The following is a 14,602-nucleotide window of genomic DNA, read 5'->3' on the forward strand; positions in this document are numbered from 1 at the left end:
TCTTGTATACTCCTGGATAGAGCTGGAACGCATTCTATTAAATGAGGTATCCCAAGAATGGAAAGACGAGCACCACATGTACTCACCATCGAATTGGTATTAACTGATCAACACATAAGTGCACATGTAAGAATAACATCTATTGGATGTTGGGCAGGGGGGAGGGGGTAAAGGGGAGGGGCAAGGAGGGGACCGGTATATGCATACACAAAGAGTGCAATGCGCACCACCCAAAGAATGGACATATTTGAAACTTGGACTTGAGGGGGGAGGGTGGGGCAAGGGCAACATACGTAACCTAAACATCTGTACCCCCATAATATGCTGAAATAAAAAAAAACGAAGAAGAAAGAAAATGACCCTTGAAGGAGGACCCTCAAGGTCAGAAGTACATCTTTTAAAATCAGAAATCTAGACATCTTGTAAAGTATCCAGAGGTCCCTCCAATATTCAATTTCAATTCCCTTCAGCAAACATTTACTAAGAAACTACCATCTGATGAACACTTCTTGAGACTCAAGGCTCCAGGCACTGGGGATGTGGAAGTAACTAACACGCAGCCTCTGCCTTCAAAGGCTCACAATTGCATGCACAGACAGATATTTATATAAATAGCTATAATGCAGCATGATTAGCCTAGGGTGGATGGCAATTTTCAATCACTCATAACTGGATCAATTAGTTGGCTCAGAATGTCAGACAATTCCCCATGGTGACTGGCTTAGAGGGGACTGGTGCCTTTAATGATTTCCACCCGAGCGCATACAAGGCTGCAGGCATCTTATAAAAAACTGGGCTCAGGAAATTCTTTTGGGTGTTGGCTCCCACCCCATGCTCCATACTTTCTACCTATCTAGCCTCCAAAATCTCCACTCTTTGGTTTTCACACCTAGATTCTCCTCCTTGGCCCGAACCTTTCTCAGTGGTGCCACATTTGGCTATTTTAAAGAGGCTTAAAAAGGAAAACACTCAAACGGATTTGGAGTGACCTACTCAAGGCTCCTATCTTAAGAGGGATGAACCTGCAGTCAGTGCATATTTTAGACAAAGGATATACTTTCCCTTTTGTTCCACCGGATGGCAGTTTTATCACTCCCTGCCATTTTCCATTCTCAGTTTCTTTTATCTTAGGCCCTCATTTCAATGATTATGGTATAATTACACAGAGCTGGAATTCTTTTGCTTTACCATATTTGCTAGGTAGGCCTTATCTATTAACACCCAATGGTCTGAATATTGTTTTTAGTGTTAAAGAATTGAGGTATCCTGTCCTAAAGGGATGTTCTCCAATACTTCAGGACTATTGTATCCAAAACCCACATGATCAGGGAATGTCCTCCAAGGACAAATAACTTACAAAAGGGAATGAAGTTTCCATGTGCAGGCTCTTTTTTTCCTTCCTGACATTGACCTCAATACCCCAAAGTAATGAGAGTAAGATACAGAGGCCAGGGATGCTGCCAAGAATCTATATTGCACAGGACAGCCACCCACCACAAAGAATTACTGGCCCAAATGTCAATAGTGACAAGGCTGAGACACCCTGAGGGACATTACAATTTAAATATTGTTATCTAAAGTCCCCAAAATATAGTGATTCAAACAAGATAGAAATGTATTTGTTTTTGTCTGGGGTGGGAAGGTGGATCTGTAACAATACCCAGGTTCCTTCTATTTTGTTGCTCTGCATTCCACTATGGTGTTGTCCTTGTCAAATGGTTGAAGTTGGCTTTCCAGCCTTGCCTTAACTTTTTAACCCATGTGTATTAGTTTGCTAGAGCTGCCATAACAAAATAACACAGACTGGGTCCTGTGCAATATAGATTCTTGGCAGCATCCCTGGCCTCTGTATCTTACTCTCATTACTTTGGGGTATTGAGGTCAATGTCAGGAAGGAAAAAAAGAGCCTGCACATGGAAACTTCATTCCCTTTTGTAAGTTATTTGTCCTTGGAGGACATTTCCTGATCATGTGGGTTTTGGATACAATAGTCCTGAAGTATTGGAGAAATTTGCTTTCTCACAGTTCTGGAGACTAGAAGTCCAAGATCAAGGTGCTGGCATGTTTGGATTCTCCTGAGGCCTCTGTCTTTGGCTTGCAGACAGTTGCCTTCTTGCCATATTTTCACCTAGTCTTTTCTCTGTGTGTTCACATACTTGGTGTCTCTTCCTCATTTTATAAGGACACTAGTTATGTTGGCTTAGGTTCCTACCCTTATGGCCCCATTTAACCTTAATTACCTCTTTGAAAGCCCTGTTTCCAAATACATCATGGAGGGGGATCATGGCTTCAATACGTGAATTTTGGTGGGACACAATTTTGTCCACAATTCCATGGAAAAAAGGAAGGAAAGAAATTAGAGAAAAAATAATTTCACTTCAGAGATTTTACCTAGAAGTTACATAAATCATTCCTTTTCATATATCATGGACTATGACACAAGCACAACCTAACTACAAAGAAGGCTGGGAAATATATTCTCCGACTTGGTAGCAATGCAACCAGCTAAAAGGATTGTGTTCCTGTAAGGAAAAGGAAAGCTATTAAAGAAAAGGGAGAATTTTGGATACTGGGAAAATGACAGTTTGTTCTAAAGTTTTGATTTAGCATTTGTCCCATACACTATCTCTTGGATTCACTCAAAGTACCAGGGCCCATTGGCTAGTGATATCTATTCCTACATAAGATTCAAGAACTGCAGACACCATATCCATTTCTAGATTTTTTCTTTTCTTTTCTTTTTTTTTTTTTTTTAGTTCTTTTAATTTATAAGAGAGTCACTAAACTGCAGCCACCAAAAATATTTAGTATTTCCCCAGCAGTAGTTTTGATTCCAGGCAGAAGACATCATGTGTCATTTGTTTTGTTTTTAGAATTTAAGAGAATAGTGAGAAAGGCTCTGTGGTTAGGGAACTGGAAGTGAAAATGCATATGCTGATGTCCTTTAAATTAACTTCCTTTGTTGTCAAGTAACACTTGGATCTCTGTCCTTAATGACTAGAATCGAGATGTGGTTCTTTAAAGGCATAAAATTTGGAAAATATCCCTGGATAAAAGTTGCTAATATACCAATAACTATTATATATAATATGTATTTTAAGAATCACAATAATATAATAGTAATACACTTTATTCTAACATATATTAACTCAGTTAATATATTGACATTGAATGGTTATAATTCTAATTCTAAATTTCCAGGCACTTTATCCTGCAAATGGCTAAAACAAGGCCATCATCCAAGTCATTTGTGGAACTTCTATAATAGACTGTATTGATGTGAAATACCATTAAGCGTTAATGAGAGTTATGGAGCAACTACTGAGCTAAGAAGGCGACCTCTCACAACTCTCCAACTAGCACCAAAGAAAGCCAACTCACCGTTCTTCTTGTAGAACATAATTTCTCCTTTGAATTCTGTTTTTTCCTCCAGTGAATTTTCTATTTGAAGCATCAGTTGCTCGTTGGTTTCAACCCCAAATAGGAACTTGCAGCTACAACTCTTCTGCATGACTTCAGTGCGGGCAAATCCAGCAAGTTCACAGAAGCCATCAGAACAATAGACTATGGGGAAACCCTTAGCCACCTGGGCATTGGCAAGGATGAAGTTGCTATCTGTAGAAAAATAAGGAGAAGATGCTCATCAACTAAACGAGTGTGAGAAACTTTTTGTAAAGCACAATTCAGTATAAAATTATAAGCACATGTGTCTAGTTAACTCTTAAATTCATGTCCTGATGTGCTGCTGTGCAAAAGAGACACTCCAAAACATAAAATGGCATTGACCGGCAGAAGTATGTATTCAGCTCTGACTTTGGCTTGCATTTTGCAACACATTGTGTTTCCTCCACAGTGATCATTGGCCTGTTTTGAGGCACTTACCCTCTGGTTGGCAGTAAGGAATGATGCTTTTGATCATGACTTCTTGTTCATATCCTGAATCTGCCATGCAATGTATAGGTGAACTTGAAAGTTACTTAGGCACTCTAAACCTATTTCCCTAGATTTGATTGACCCAAAAGCAGATCCTGAGACTCTCTCCTGAGACTAGTAGTTTATTTGAGAGCTGATTCCAGGAAGAAAGCAAGTAGGATTTTGAAATATGGAAGTGAGGAAATGTAATAAAGGGTGAGTTAAAAAGGGGTCAACTGCTATGGACCACACACAAGTATCCTAGATGTGACTGTGAGGAACACAACTTAAGATTTTCCCACTAAGGGGAGAGAAAGCAGAAGTATTTATGCACCAAAGTCCCATACTTCATTGATTAAAGGTCGCTCTTGGAGTGTCAATATGTTGGCACTTCTGACCTACCCACTTGGGCTAAGCACATTCCCCAGAGATCATTAGGTCAGCAAGGAGTCAGAAGCCACTGGTATATAAGGAAATGGTCTATACATTATCTCAAGGTAACTCAAGGTAATATTGGCAGAGCACTGACAGGTATGCTACGAAGATAATGACATTACTTACTTTATAAGTGTGTTGTAGGGATTAACAAGATAATGCATAGCAAAATGGCACAAATGAGTACTCATGACCATCAATTTTTTAATTCATAAAAAATTACTGAGTGTTATTCACATGTTTCTGATTATTTTCTTAACAAACAAGAATTAGAAGGCAATCAGAACTGGTAGACTATTATTAAGTGCTTAGAGATAACCCTTGGAGGACACAGACTGAGAATCAATATTCGAAGAAGGTTCCTGAAGGATGAGTTTTTTGAGATTTACTTTGAAAGATGGATGCAATGTTTATAAGAAAAAAGTTGCATATTAGATATGGAGTTTAAGGTGAGGCATTTATAAAATGTGTTGTTGGGTGACTTTTAGGTTCATATAAATTACAGACTATTATTAAATCATTCATTCATTCACACATGAAACAAATGTTGGACATGTCAGCATATCAGCATACTAGAGGCTGGGATTTTTAAAATGATAAAAATAAAAATGGGAAGAACTACAAGGTGAGCTGTTAAATGAAAAAAAAGGAAAGATTCAATATTATGTGTTATTATATGAACCATTTATATGGTATATATATATATATATGAATATGTATACATATACCAAATATGAAATGTTTTTGTGTATCTAAAAATAAATGAAATAACTGATAAATGTGGTTGTCTCTGGAGAAAGCAACTAAAGACAGAGGTGAGGGGAATGCTTGTTTTTCCCATATGTCCTACTATACCTTTTGAATTTTATACCATATGCTTTATATATTGCCTATTCAAAAATAGTATGTTTAAAAGAGTTTGCAGCAGACAGCCTATCTCACACGCTACGAGAAAGGAGAATTTCAGCTACTTCTTGATGACCAGCAGGACAAGCATTGAAAATCTTTTCCATCAGTTTCCTCATCTCCTTTTAAACTTCTGCTGTTTGTTTCCAAACACAGTCCACTATCAGCTGGCAGAACTAAGTCCACTCTATTCAGCTTTGCTACGATCAGTTCCTAATCCCAAGAGTACCAATTGTAGCACAAACATCTGCATCCTGCCTCTGCCGAGCAGGCTCTTCCACCCTCCCAGTCACTCTCTCCCTCTGAAAGCCAGAGCTAAAGACTCGTATTGGGAAACCTTCAATTAGACATTGTTTTGAAGCCCTGGGAGTAAATTAGATCACCCAGACTAATAGTTAATTCTCTCACACTTTGCAGAATCATTTATTGACTGTATATTATGTATTGGACCTTGTCCCAGGTGTGGATAACAAAAAAGTTTATTCTATGTGGTTGATCCCTTAAAAATCACAGTTATGAACCTGTGAGAGTCTCCAGTGATGTCCAGAGGGGGGCACCCTCCTATTGGCTTTGTGGTCTCAGTCTTAACTCCGCACAGTTTTGGGTCACCCTCTAACCATAGTGTGTATCTCTTCCTCTCTCCATTTTAAAATGTTGGGTAGGAGATTGATTGGAAAATGCAAATGCATAGCATTGACAAAGTATTCAAATATCTGGAAAGAGCTTTTAACAATCTTTCAGAAGCCATTTTTCAGTTGACTGCTGACATGTTTATTGACTTTCTATTATATGATAATGCCAGGGGGCATGGTTCTACCACATAGCAGGTCCTAGGGTGAGGTGATGGGGTGTTTAAAAAAAAATAAGCATGATCTTTAGCTCTAGGATATTATAATTTAATTAAAGAAATGCATGAATATAAGCAACACTAAAACACAGCATGTAAGTTACCAAATCAGTGGTACACAGATAGTAAGTACTACTAGAGTTGAAAAATTAAACATCCCGGACTTTGAAAATGGTTAGCTTGGCATAAGACAAAAATAGGTGGAGATGACTTATCAAAAGTCCTCAAAATGTTAGAAGGAGATGCCTGAATAGAGCAAGCTCAGAGAATGAATTGGAGAAACAGGAATTGGAGACCGAATAAACATTACATTTTATCCTAAAATCCAATTTTTCCATTACTTATTCAGCCACAATAGTTTTATTTTGTTAATATTTGCCTGTTATACCTTTTCCCATAAGTCTACTTTCAAACCTTCTAGGGATTTATGCTTTAGTTGTGTCTTGCACATGGCATATATCTAAATTTTTTAAAAGTTCAATACAAAAATACATCCTATATTACATTGTTTTTTACCAACTTAGTTTGTCCATTCTCTTCACTGTTTTTGTTGTTTTGCCTTTTCCACTTTTTAAAATTAGAAAATATACGGTACCTAAATAAAGATTGTGTAATATTAAACAATAAACACCCATAGATCATTCATCCAGTATGCACCATGCAGACTATATTCCCTTACTTCTCCAAAGAAGAAACATACAAAAATTTTTGCAATAATCACTCCCATTTATGCAGTTTTTACCCCTACTTACGTATCCTCAGGCAACATATTGCCCATTTTTAATATTTAAAGAATATATAATGATATTTCATTCTGCATATTTCTTAGTGACTTGCTTCCTTTAATAATTTCCTTAGTATCTTTATAATTGTTTATGGGCATAAGAAAAATCAGTCATTCAAAGATACAATAAGCTTCTGAAAAAAGATGCTGAAGGATTCACCAAGTTGCCTGATCTGAGTGTTTCAATTAAGGATTACAGTGTATTTGAGGTAGTTAATTCTTTCTGCAAATATACTGCAAAAACAAGACAAAAAAATAAAGGCATGTATTTGGCCTTTTCTGTTTATATTTAGCACTTGTCCTCGATATGTAATTGCATTTCAATTCCAAAGAGAATTTAGTGACAATCTTCACTTCATAAGGCTTAGTGTACTAGCTACATGAATGGTCCTTTGTCTGGGAAAAGAGTAGCTCCTCTTGCCCAGCTATCTACTTGGAAACATATGCTTTTCTGAATACGAGGCCTGAAATCCCTAAAGAAGAAACATGACATTTACTTTAGAATTATGTAAAAACAGCCACAAAGCTGCTGCCATAATAATTACGAACTCATCATGGGTATATCACTATCCATACATATGCTGAGGGTATTTAACCTTTTAAGGAATCAATTATGCATATGTGATATGCATCTAAATGCCACGCAGCTTTTCTCTGCTTGTTTCTAGGTCATTTTCTTGTGTATATCCAGTTTGAAACTGACAGTAAACAGTAAGATCTAAATGCATTTACATATTAGGCAGTTGATAATTTCTCTAAATGCTTCCTCAGCAAAAAGCTTTCATGGATTGTCAGGGAGAACCTCACAATTGGTAAAGACCCAGGCCACTTGGGCTGACCTCCTAATATAGAGCACCACTTCCTATTCAAATGAAGATGTACTGTTTGTTTTTTTCTGACTTCCCAAGCACAAAGAGGATGGGAGTGGGACTGGGCAGACATAGAAGATGGAAAAAAAGAAAGAACGAGCAGAGGGCAAACATTGGCCCACTATTAAGTTGTTCCATCTTTGTACTTGTCACACTTTTCAGATGAGAACAAAGACCTGGAGAACTTTACTTTCGTGTCCAAGATCCAAAGCTAAGAATTAAAACCTGGTCTATGTGACGACTTACTTAACTCTACCATGCATTCTGTAAAGAAGTGACTTGCTTCTCTATGAGCAGGAGAAATGGGAAAAATATTTTTACCTATTTAGTCTCTAAAGAGCCCAAAGCCATAGATTTTTCTCTATAGAGATTATTTATTAAAAACTTATTATAGTGCCTTCTTAGCACAGCAGGCAGCATGTCAGTCTCATATTAAAAGTTTATTGATGACATCTTCTAAACCAAAGTGAATCTCTTAGCAAACTCCCTGTCACTTTGTAAATTTCCTCAAGAAAGTCAATATTTCAAAAATAGGACAGTAACTTCCATGCTCCCAAGGTATTTTGCATAGGCCTGCTCCACAGTGACACAGGAAGCACAGAAATGTAGTTTCTATTCAAATAATCTGGTTTCCAATCTCCTCATGTGTTTTTAATGTATATCGCAGCACTTCTAAAATTTTCCCACTGAAATATCCTTCTATGGGAATATACATTTATGTATATTCCAAGGGGCCTAGGGACATAGCCCTAAGCCCAATGTTGTTTTGAAATCTCTTAGTTAACTTAAAAATTCATCATAATTTTCCATTCCACCCTTTCATATATTCATGCTTATTTTAGTGTTTTTTTATTTTGTTTGAATATGAGTCTGCCAAATTTTTGATTCTATTGAAACTTCAAAAGGCTGTGCTATGTGTTTTCTACGACTTGTGCATACTGTTTGGTATCCCACTAGGTTTGAGAATCGCAAATCTAGGTAGAATAGTGCATGCTCAAGAAGATAATGTGAATCCCAATCATTCTCTCCTTGCAACCTCAAATATTTAAAGATAATCATCTCAGCATGGAGTCTAATAATTCTCCATATGGCAGACCCCTGGAGCCATTCGGAACAATGGGGTCATTAATATACACTGACTTAGCATCATAGGGAAACCTGTATACCCTTGGCTCTTTCTGCTAATAATGCAGAGACTTTGATAGTCCAAATATTTATTTCTGAAAAGTGCATTTGATATTGGCTGTCTTAGACAAACATTGTGTTGCATTAGCAAATACTCATATTAACATGCCCTGCAGACAAGGAAGATGGGCAAATTCAAGTCCTCTAGCCCTCATTTTCCTGAGGAGAGCAAAGAACAAATAAGGATTTTTAACACTGTTTCATGAGTTGCCCCCATAGTTTCAGAATTACGTTTACATACAGGTTTAACAAAGACAACATTTGTATCTCTCATGATATTGAACACAGCTGTCTCTGGAGACGACTTTATTCAGGCAGATAGAATATTAATGTTTATGACATTAAAATATTTAAATGATCTCTGCACTTTATATTGATTTCAGGGAGCTTAATTGTATTATTTCCAAGTATGATGGAATTTTTATTAGATTAATGGTACTGGCTGCAAGCTAAAGTTCTCAGTATACCCTCTGCCAAAATTTAGGAGGTTACTTAAATTTGAGGACTTTTCTAACCTTATAAAACAAGCAGATGGAAAATTTGTAAAGAGGGATTCTCATAGTCCTTGTGATTCACACATCAACCAGTGTCATGCTTCAAACTGTGCTATTGCTAGCTTCCATCCTTCATTTGTGGTTTGATTTTTAAAACTGTATAAATTATCACTTCAGATAGACAAAGATTAGAAGAAAACTTGTAACAAAGCAAAGCTCAGAACTGGAACTCTAGTGCTGACATAGTAGTAGAAAGCAGGAACTTGAAGGGAGAATATCTTGCTCCCTTCAGTCCAATAAACAAATAAACAGAGACAAATATCAGCAAATGTCCTTCACATCTTGCCACTGGGTGCATGGTCCTGGGCCAGGAACATCAGCCTCAGGTAGGACTTAGAAATTCAAAATCTTAAGCTTCACTCCAGACCTATCGAATCAGAATCTGCATTTTAACAAGATTCATATGCATATTAAAGTTTGAGAGCCCCTTTAGAATAGCATTGGAAAGATGTACAAGAATCCAGTGACAGTAAGTAAGTTGAGGGAGGGTAGCTGTGTGGTTGAGGATTAAAAAAAGGAAAGCAGACTTATTTCCATTGTATACCCTTTTTAACTTTTGAATTTTGTGCCTTATGCATGTAATACCTTTTCAAAATAGCTTCCTAATGTTTATTTAACCATTCATTTGAATGTATTAATAAAAATAATTTGATTAAAAACAAATAGTAATCTTGGTGAAGTTAAAAAAGTATATTAAAATTTTTAAATTTCCAATAAACAAAGATAAAAGCTCATTAAGACAAACAAATTTAAAGCAAATTTAGTATATTCTTTATCATAAACTAGAATTAGCAAAATTTCAATAAGTTTTGCGAATTTCATTTTTTCCACTGTATGAGCTTCAGTGTTGAGTTGTACTAATTCTTGCAGGTTTATTGTCTCTTAAGAGTTTATTAAATGAATTTCATCTTGAAAAAGAATGATTTTCAGTGATGGCACAGTGACAATATTCATTAAAAGTAAAATTGCAAGAGGGAGAAACTTCAGAAAATCTTAAAGGCAATGATAAAACATGTTTGGTATTTTATCCACAATTGATTCTTTACATATACATTCGTAATAATATTAAAATGTGCCTCAGTTTTCTTTGGTTCTTGTTTTATAGAATTAATCTTTTAAACAACATGGTCTTTCAGGTCATCTACTGACTTTTGTTATAGCCCAGACAGGTTTATTGCCCACTGCTCAAGAGGGAGCCAATATACTGAGACAGCTGCAGCTACAACAGAGAAAGGGTATAACACCACAGGTGCCATCAGAGGAGATGGAAGGAATTTCTCAAATCTGTCTCCCTGAGAATTTGGGAGAAAGGGTTTTTAAAGATAGTTTGGTGGCAAAGGGGTAGGCAATTGGGTCTACTGATTGGCTAGGCCTGGGGTAGAACCATAAGGGTGTAGAAATTGTCTTCTTGTGCTGAGCCGGTTTCTAGGTAGGAGGGTCACAGGATCAGTTGAGTCAGTTCCTTGATAGGGGCCACTGGTCTGGGTGGTTCAGCTGGTCCACTAAAATGCAGAGCCTGGAAGATGTCTCAAAAGCTAGACTTAGGTTTCACAAGGGTGATGTTATCTATGGGAGAAATGAAGGAAACTAACAATCTTTATGACCATCAGCTATATGAATCTTGAGTAGTAAGTAATTACAGGAAAGCAAGCTAGGTTTCATATATATATATATATATACACACACACACACACACACACACACACACACACACACACATATATATATAAAATAGCTGGTTTTATAATATATATATATATTTTAATTATGCCTACACCTTTGCAGAGTTCAGGCACCTACTACAGTTCCCACCTTGTTGCCCTTTAATTTTATAAAGGGAGGTTTCAGTACCCCCTTGGCTTCATCCCACTGCATTCCTGAGGTGTAGGCTAGTGAGATGGAAAAGGTCAGATGACTGATCTGGCTTCTTCCTGCTGACAAGGGGCATAGTTGGGGTTGAGCCTGGGATAAGAGGAATTAAATATTTTGTAGTTGTCTTTAATTATTCACAGGTGTACAGGTACAGACCTAAGATTTGCATGACAAGAACATTAGTACTTTCATTTATAATCTTAGCATAGTACTTGAGTGAACAGCAGACTATTAGATAATGAGCCCTAGGATAAGCAGTGAGAGTCTTAGCTTCAAGAGTTCCTACAGAACTGATCTGACCAAAGTCCTGGGGAATCCAAGTGAATAACCCTGGAAATCAATCAGGCATGGGGGCACAGATAGAGCCCTATTGTAGCCACATAGCTTGTTAGCAAACTTTTTATATTCAGGTTTCCATTTTTTTTTCTGAGGTATTCATATAGATACAGTCGTTAGTGTTTAACACCACACAGACTCCCTCTTGTTTAGCCAACAGGAAATCTAGCACCACATGATTATCCAGGACTACCTGTGCTAGAGAGTTGAAGAATCTTTGTTGAGCCCTAAGGCTCATTGCAGTTTCTTCTGTGATCAGTCCTAGAACTTCAGACACATTTTTAATCATGTCTCTGTTGTCACATGCTCTGTAGATAGGGACAAGTATTCCTAGCAAGCTTTGCTACCAGGTGTCCTGGTATCTTCCTGGCAACCCTCTCTTAAGTCTATGGGGAAGGGAGTGGAGACTCTTAGTTAATCTTTTCTAGCTCAGGTACAGAAAGATCTGACTGCATTAATGGAGATTCTCTATAGATGTAAATTTGCCCCCAACCACACACACAAAAGACAGCTTTGCAGTGTTACTTTTGTGGCAGCCATCCCAAAATATGTCAAAGAAATATATTTTGGGGTAAAATATTTCTAATTTCTTTCAGTTCCCACTTTGAAATTAAAAGGGTTTACATATTAAAAGCCAAGTTGTTATCTTTGGACTAAGGAGTGGGAAAAACACAAATTAGAGAAGATTTAAATATATTATCCTATACCTTTTTGGTTAGTTGCTTAGTCCTGTGAATAGATCAGTTTAATTAAACAGCTATGTCTCATTGCAGGAAGTGGCATTGCAGACAAGTTTTCAAACAGAAGAAAAACAAGAGTTAATATTAGGAGCAGTTTATAAAGTAGTTTCCTTGGAGTCTAGAGGGCATCCAGCTGACATATCTAGATGTTAAACTCAAAGCATCTTCAGTTAAAGTGGAAGGTAGGCAGCAGTAATCTCACAGATTTTTTAACCTGGACTTTGTATGCCCCAAGGTATCTTTTCTTAGGAAAAGACTGTGGTGATTTCATCCGGTCCAAGTAAAAAAAAAAATGGGAAAAAAAAATGAAAACATTATCTGGAGACTTGTAGCTAGGAAAGAATTCAGGATTCAGTCCAAATTATTGGCAAATAACAAAAACTCAAAAACAGTGGACAAGGCTAGAATCTAATAACAAGGGGACTATGGTTTCTTTTTCTGGAACATATTTTTTTTCTCTCCAATTTTCCATTTTTACTGAAGACAAATCTTAGTAGGATCAATTTTTATTTACAAAAATAAACTTTAGTCTCATACTTGGCCTGATTGTTTGCATAAAGTGTAGTAAGAATAATTATTGGCCACATAGATTTTTCTTTTTTTAAAATTGGCTTTGCTGGTACTTTTTCAAAAGAATCTCACGTTAAACTTGAAAGCTTGCTAAGTCAAGGCAAGGATTTATCTGTGCCTTTAGACACTTGTATGAGTTGGGTAAATTCCTCTTTTCTCAAGGTCCCAAAGTAAGTTGGGGTTCTTGGACTTGTCAGAAAGTGACATTTTTTCACTTACCACACAGATCAGGAAATGTTATAGATGAGGTACCTGGCCACTTTATCCAAAGGTCTTTTTACTGGCCTTATAAAGTCAACCTGATTCCTTAAAAATGCCTGAGCACCTCTGAAAATATGCCACTTCAGTCAAAGCCTTGTAACATAACCAGTGGCTTTCATTGTGTCCAGTTATAGAAGAAGACAGATTCTTATTGAACTTATGCAAATAACTATATTGCCATAAATTAAAAATGCTCACAGTTTTCAAATTCTGGAGAAATCAAGTAGAAAGAAAAATAAATGCTTCAAATTTTGCTTACAAATATATACTATGTTGTAAACTATAAACAGCATAAAAGAAGGAAAAAAGTTTTCTTGACTTCCGGAAAACAAAACACAAAAAGAATCAGCGACGTTTCAAACAAAAAGTCATAAAAAAAATTCAGTCCCATGTAATTAATGTCTGTTCTGTTTGAGGTTCACTTAGCAATACTCATGGACACATCAGCTTTTTAATTAAAGTCCTGGAAGTTTCTTTTGTTTTAGCCCAATTGTATATTAATATAATCTCCAAAGTTATCAGAAACCTGTATTCAAGAGAGCTTGTCAGTCCTTTCCATGACTTTCCCTTGAAGAAGCAAACTTTGGACTGTAGCCAGTAAAAAAAAAAAAAACACTTTTTGAGAAGAATCAAAGTAAAATAATAATTGTCTATGGATAACAAAAGTCTTAGAATAGCCAGAGTTAAGAAGATAATTGACAAAGAAAGTTGGTTATTTTTGCGGTATACAACAATTTAACATAATAACCATAATTATTACTGATAACATACACCAAGATATATCAGAATTTTAGGACTCTCATATGATATTGGAGCAGATATTAATAACATGTTTGTATGAATATAATCCAAAGAATGTTAAACACCATTTCATATTTGACAATGCTTCCTGTATGGTGTTAACATACCGAATAAGCTCAATATGTCTCTCTTAGACTTTCGGTGACCCTAATATTTAAAAAGCTAGTTTGAGGTCAAAAAGACTGGATTTAGAATTTTGATTTTGGAAAGTTTGTTACATATTCAAGGCTTAAAACAGTTGTTGTGGTAAAATACTTGTCATGAAGCAAGATCACGGGTTACTATAAAACTATAGTCATTCATTTAGCCAAACTGATAATTCAAAGATTTTAAAAAGCAAAAACCTTACTCTTTGATAGAGAGGAGACTCAGTTTCCCAAATAATCATAAGACCTAATATAGACAAACTGAAAGACAAGCTAATAAAGAGGCAAAATAAAACACTTGTCATAAAATAAGATCACAGGTTACTATAAAATTATAGTCATTCATTTAGCCAAACTGATAATTCAAAGATTTTAAAAAGCAAA

At 36.3% G+C, this 14,602-nt stretch overlaps 1 protein-coding gene across 1 annotated transcript in view; it reads right to left on the reverse strand.

The window, feature by feature from the left end:
• KCNH8 (potassium channel, voltage gated eag related subfamily H, member 8) overlaps positions 1 to 14,602 on the reverse strand; it is a 458,661-nt gene that overhangs the window by 322,812 nt on the left and 121,247 nt on the right. The window contains exon 2 of the mRNA XM_012663182.1: positions 3,382 to 3,615. Coding sequence (XP_012518636.1) covers positions 3,382 to 3,615 — 234 coding nt within the window. The remainder of the gene's footprint in view (positions 1 to 3,381; positions 3,616 to 14,602) is intronic.

The sequence above is a fragment of the Propithecus coquereli genome, unplaced genomic scaffold, assembly GCF_000956105.1.
Source record: "Propithecus coquereli isolate 6110/MARCELLA unplaced genomic scaffold, Pcoq_1.0 Scaffold12, whole genome shotgun sequence".
NCBI classification, from domain to species: domain Eukaryota; kingdom Metazoa; phylum Chordata; class Mammalia; order Primates; family Indriidae; genus Propithecus; species Propithecus coquereli.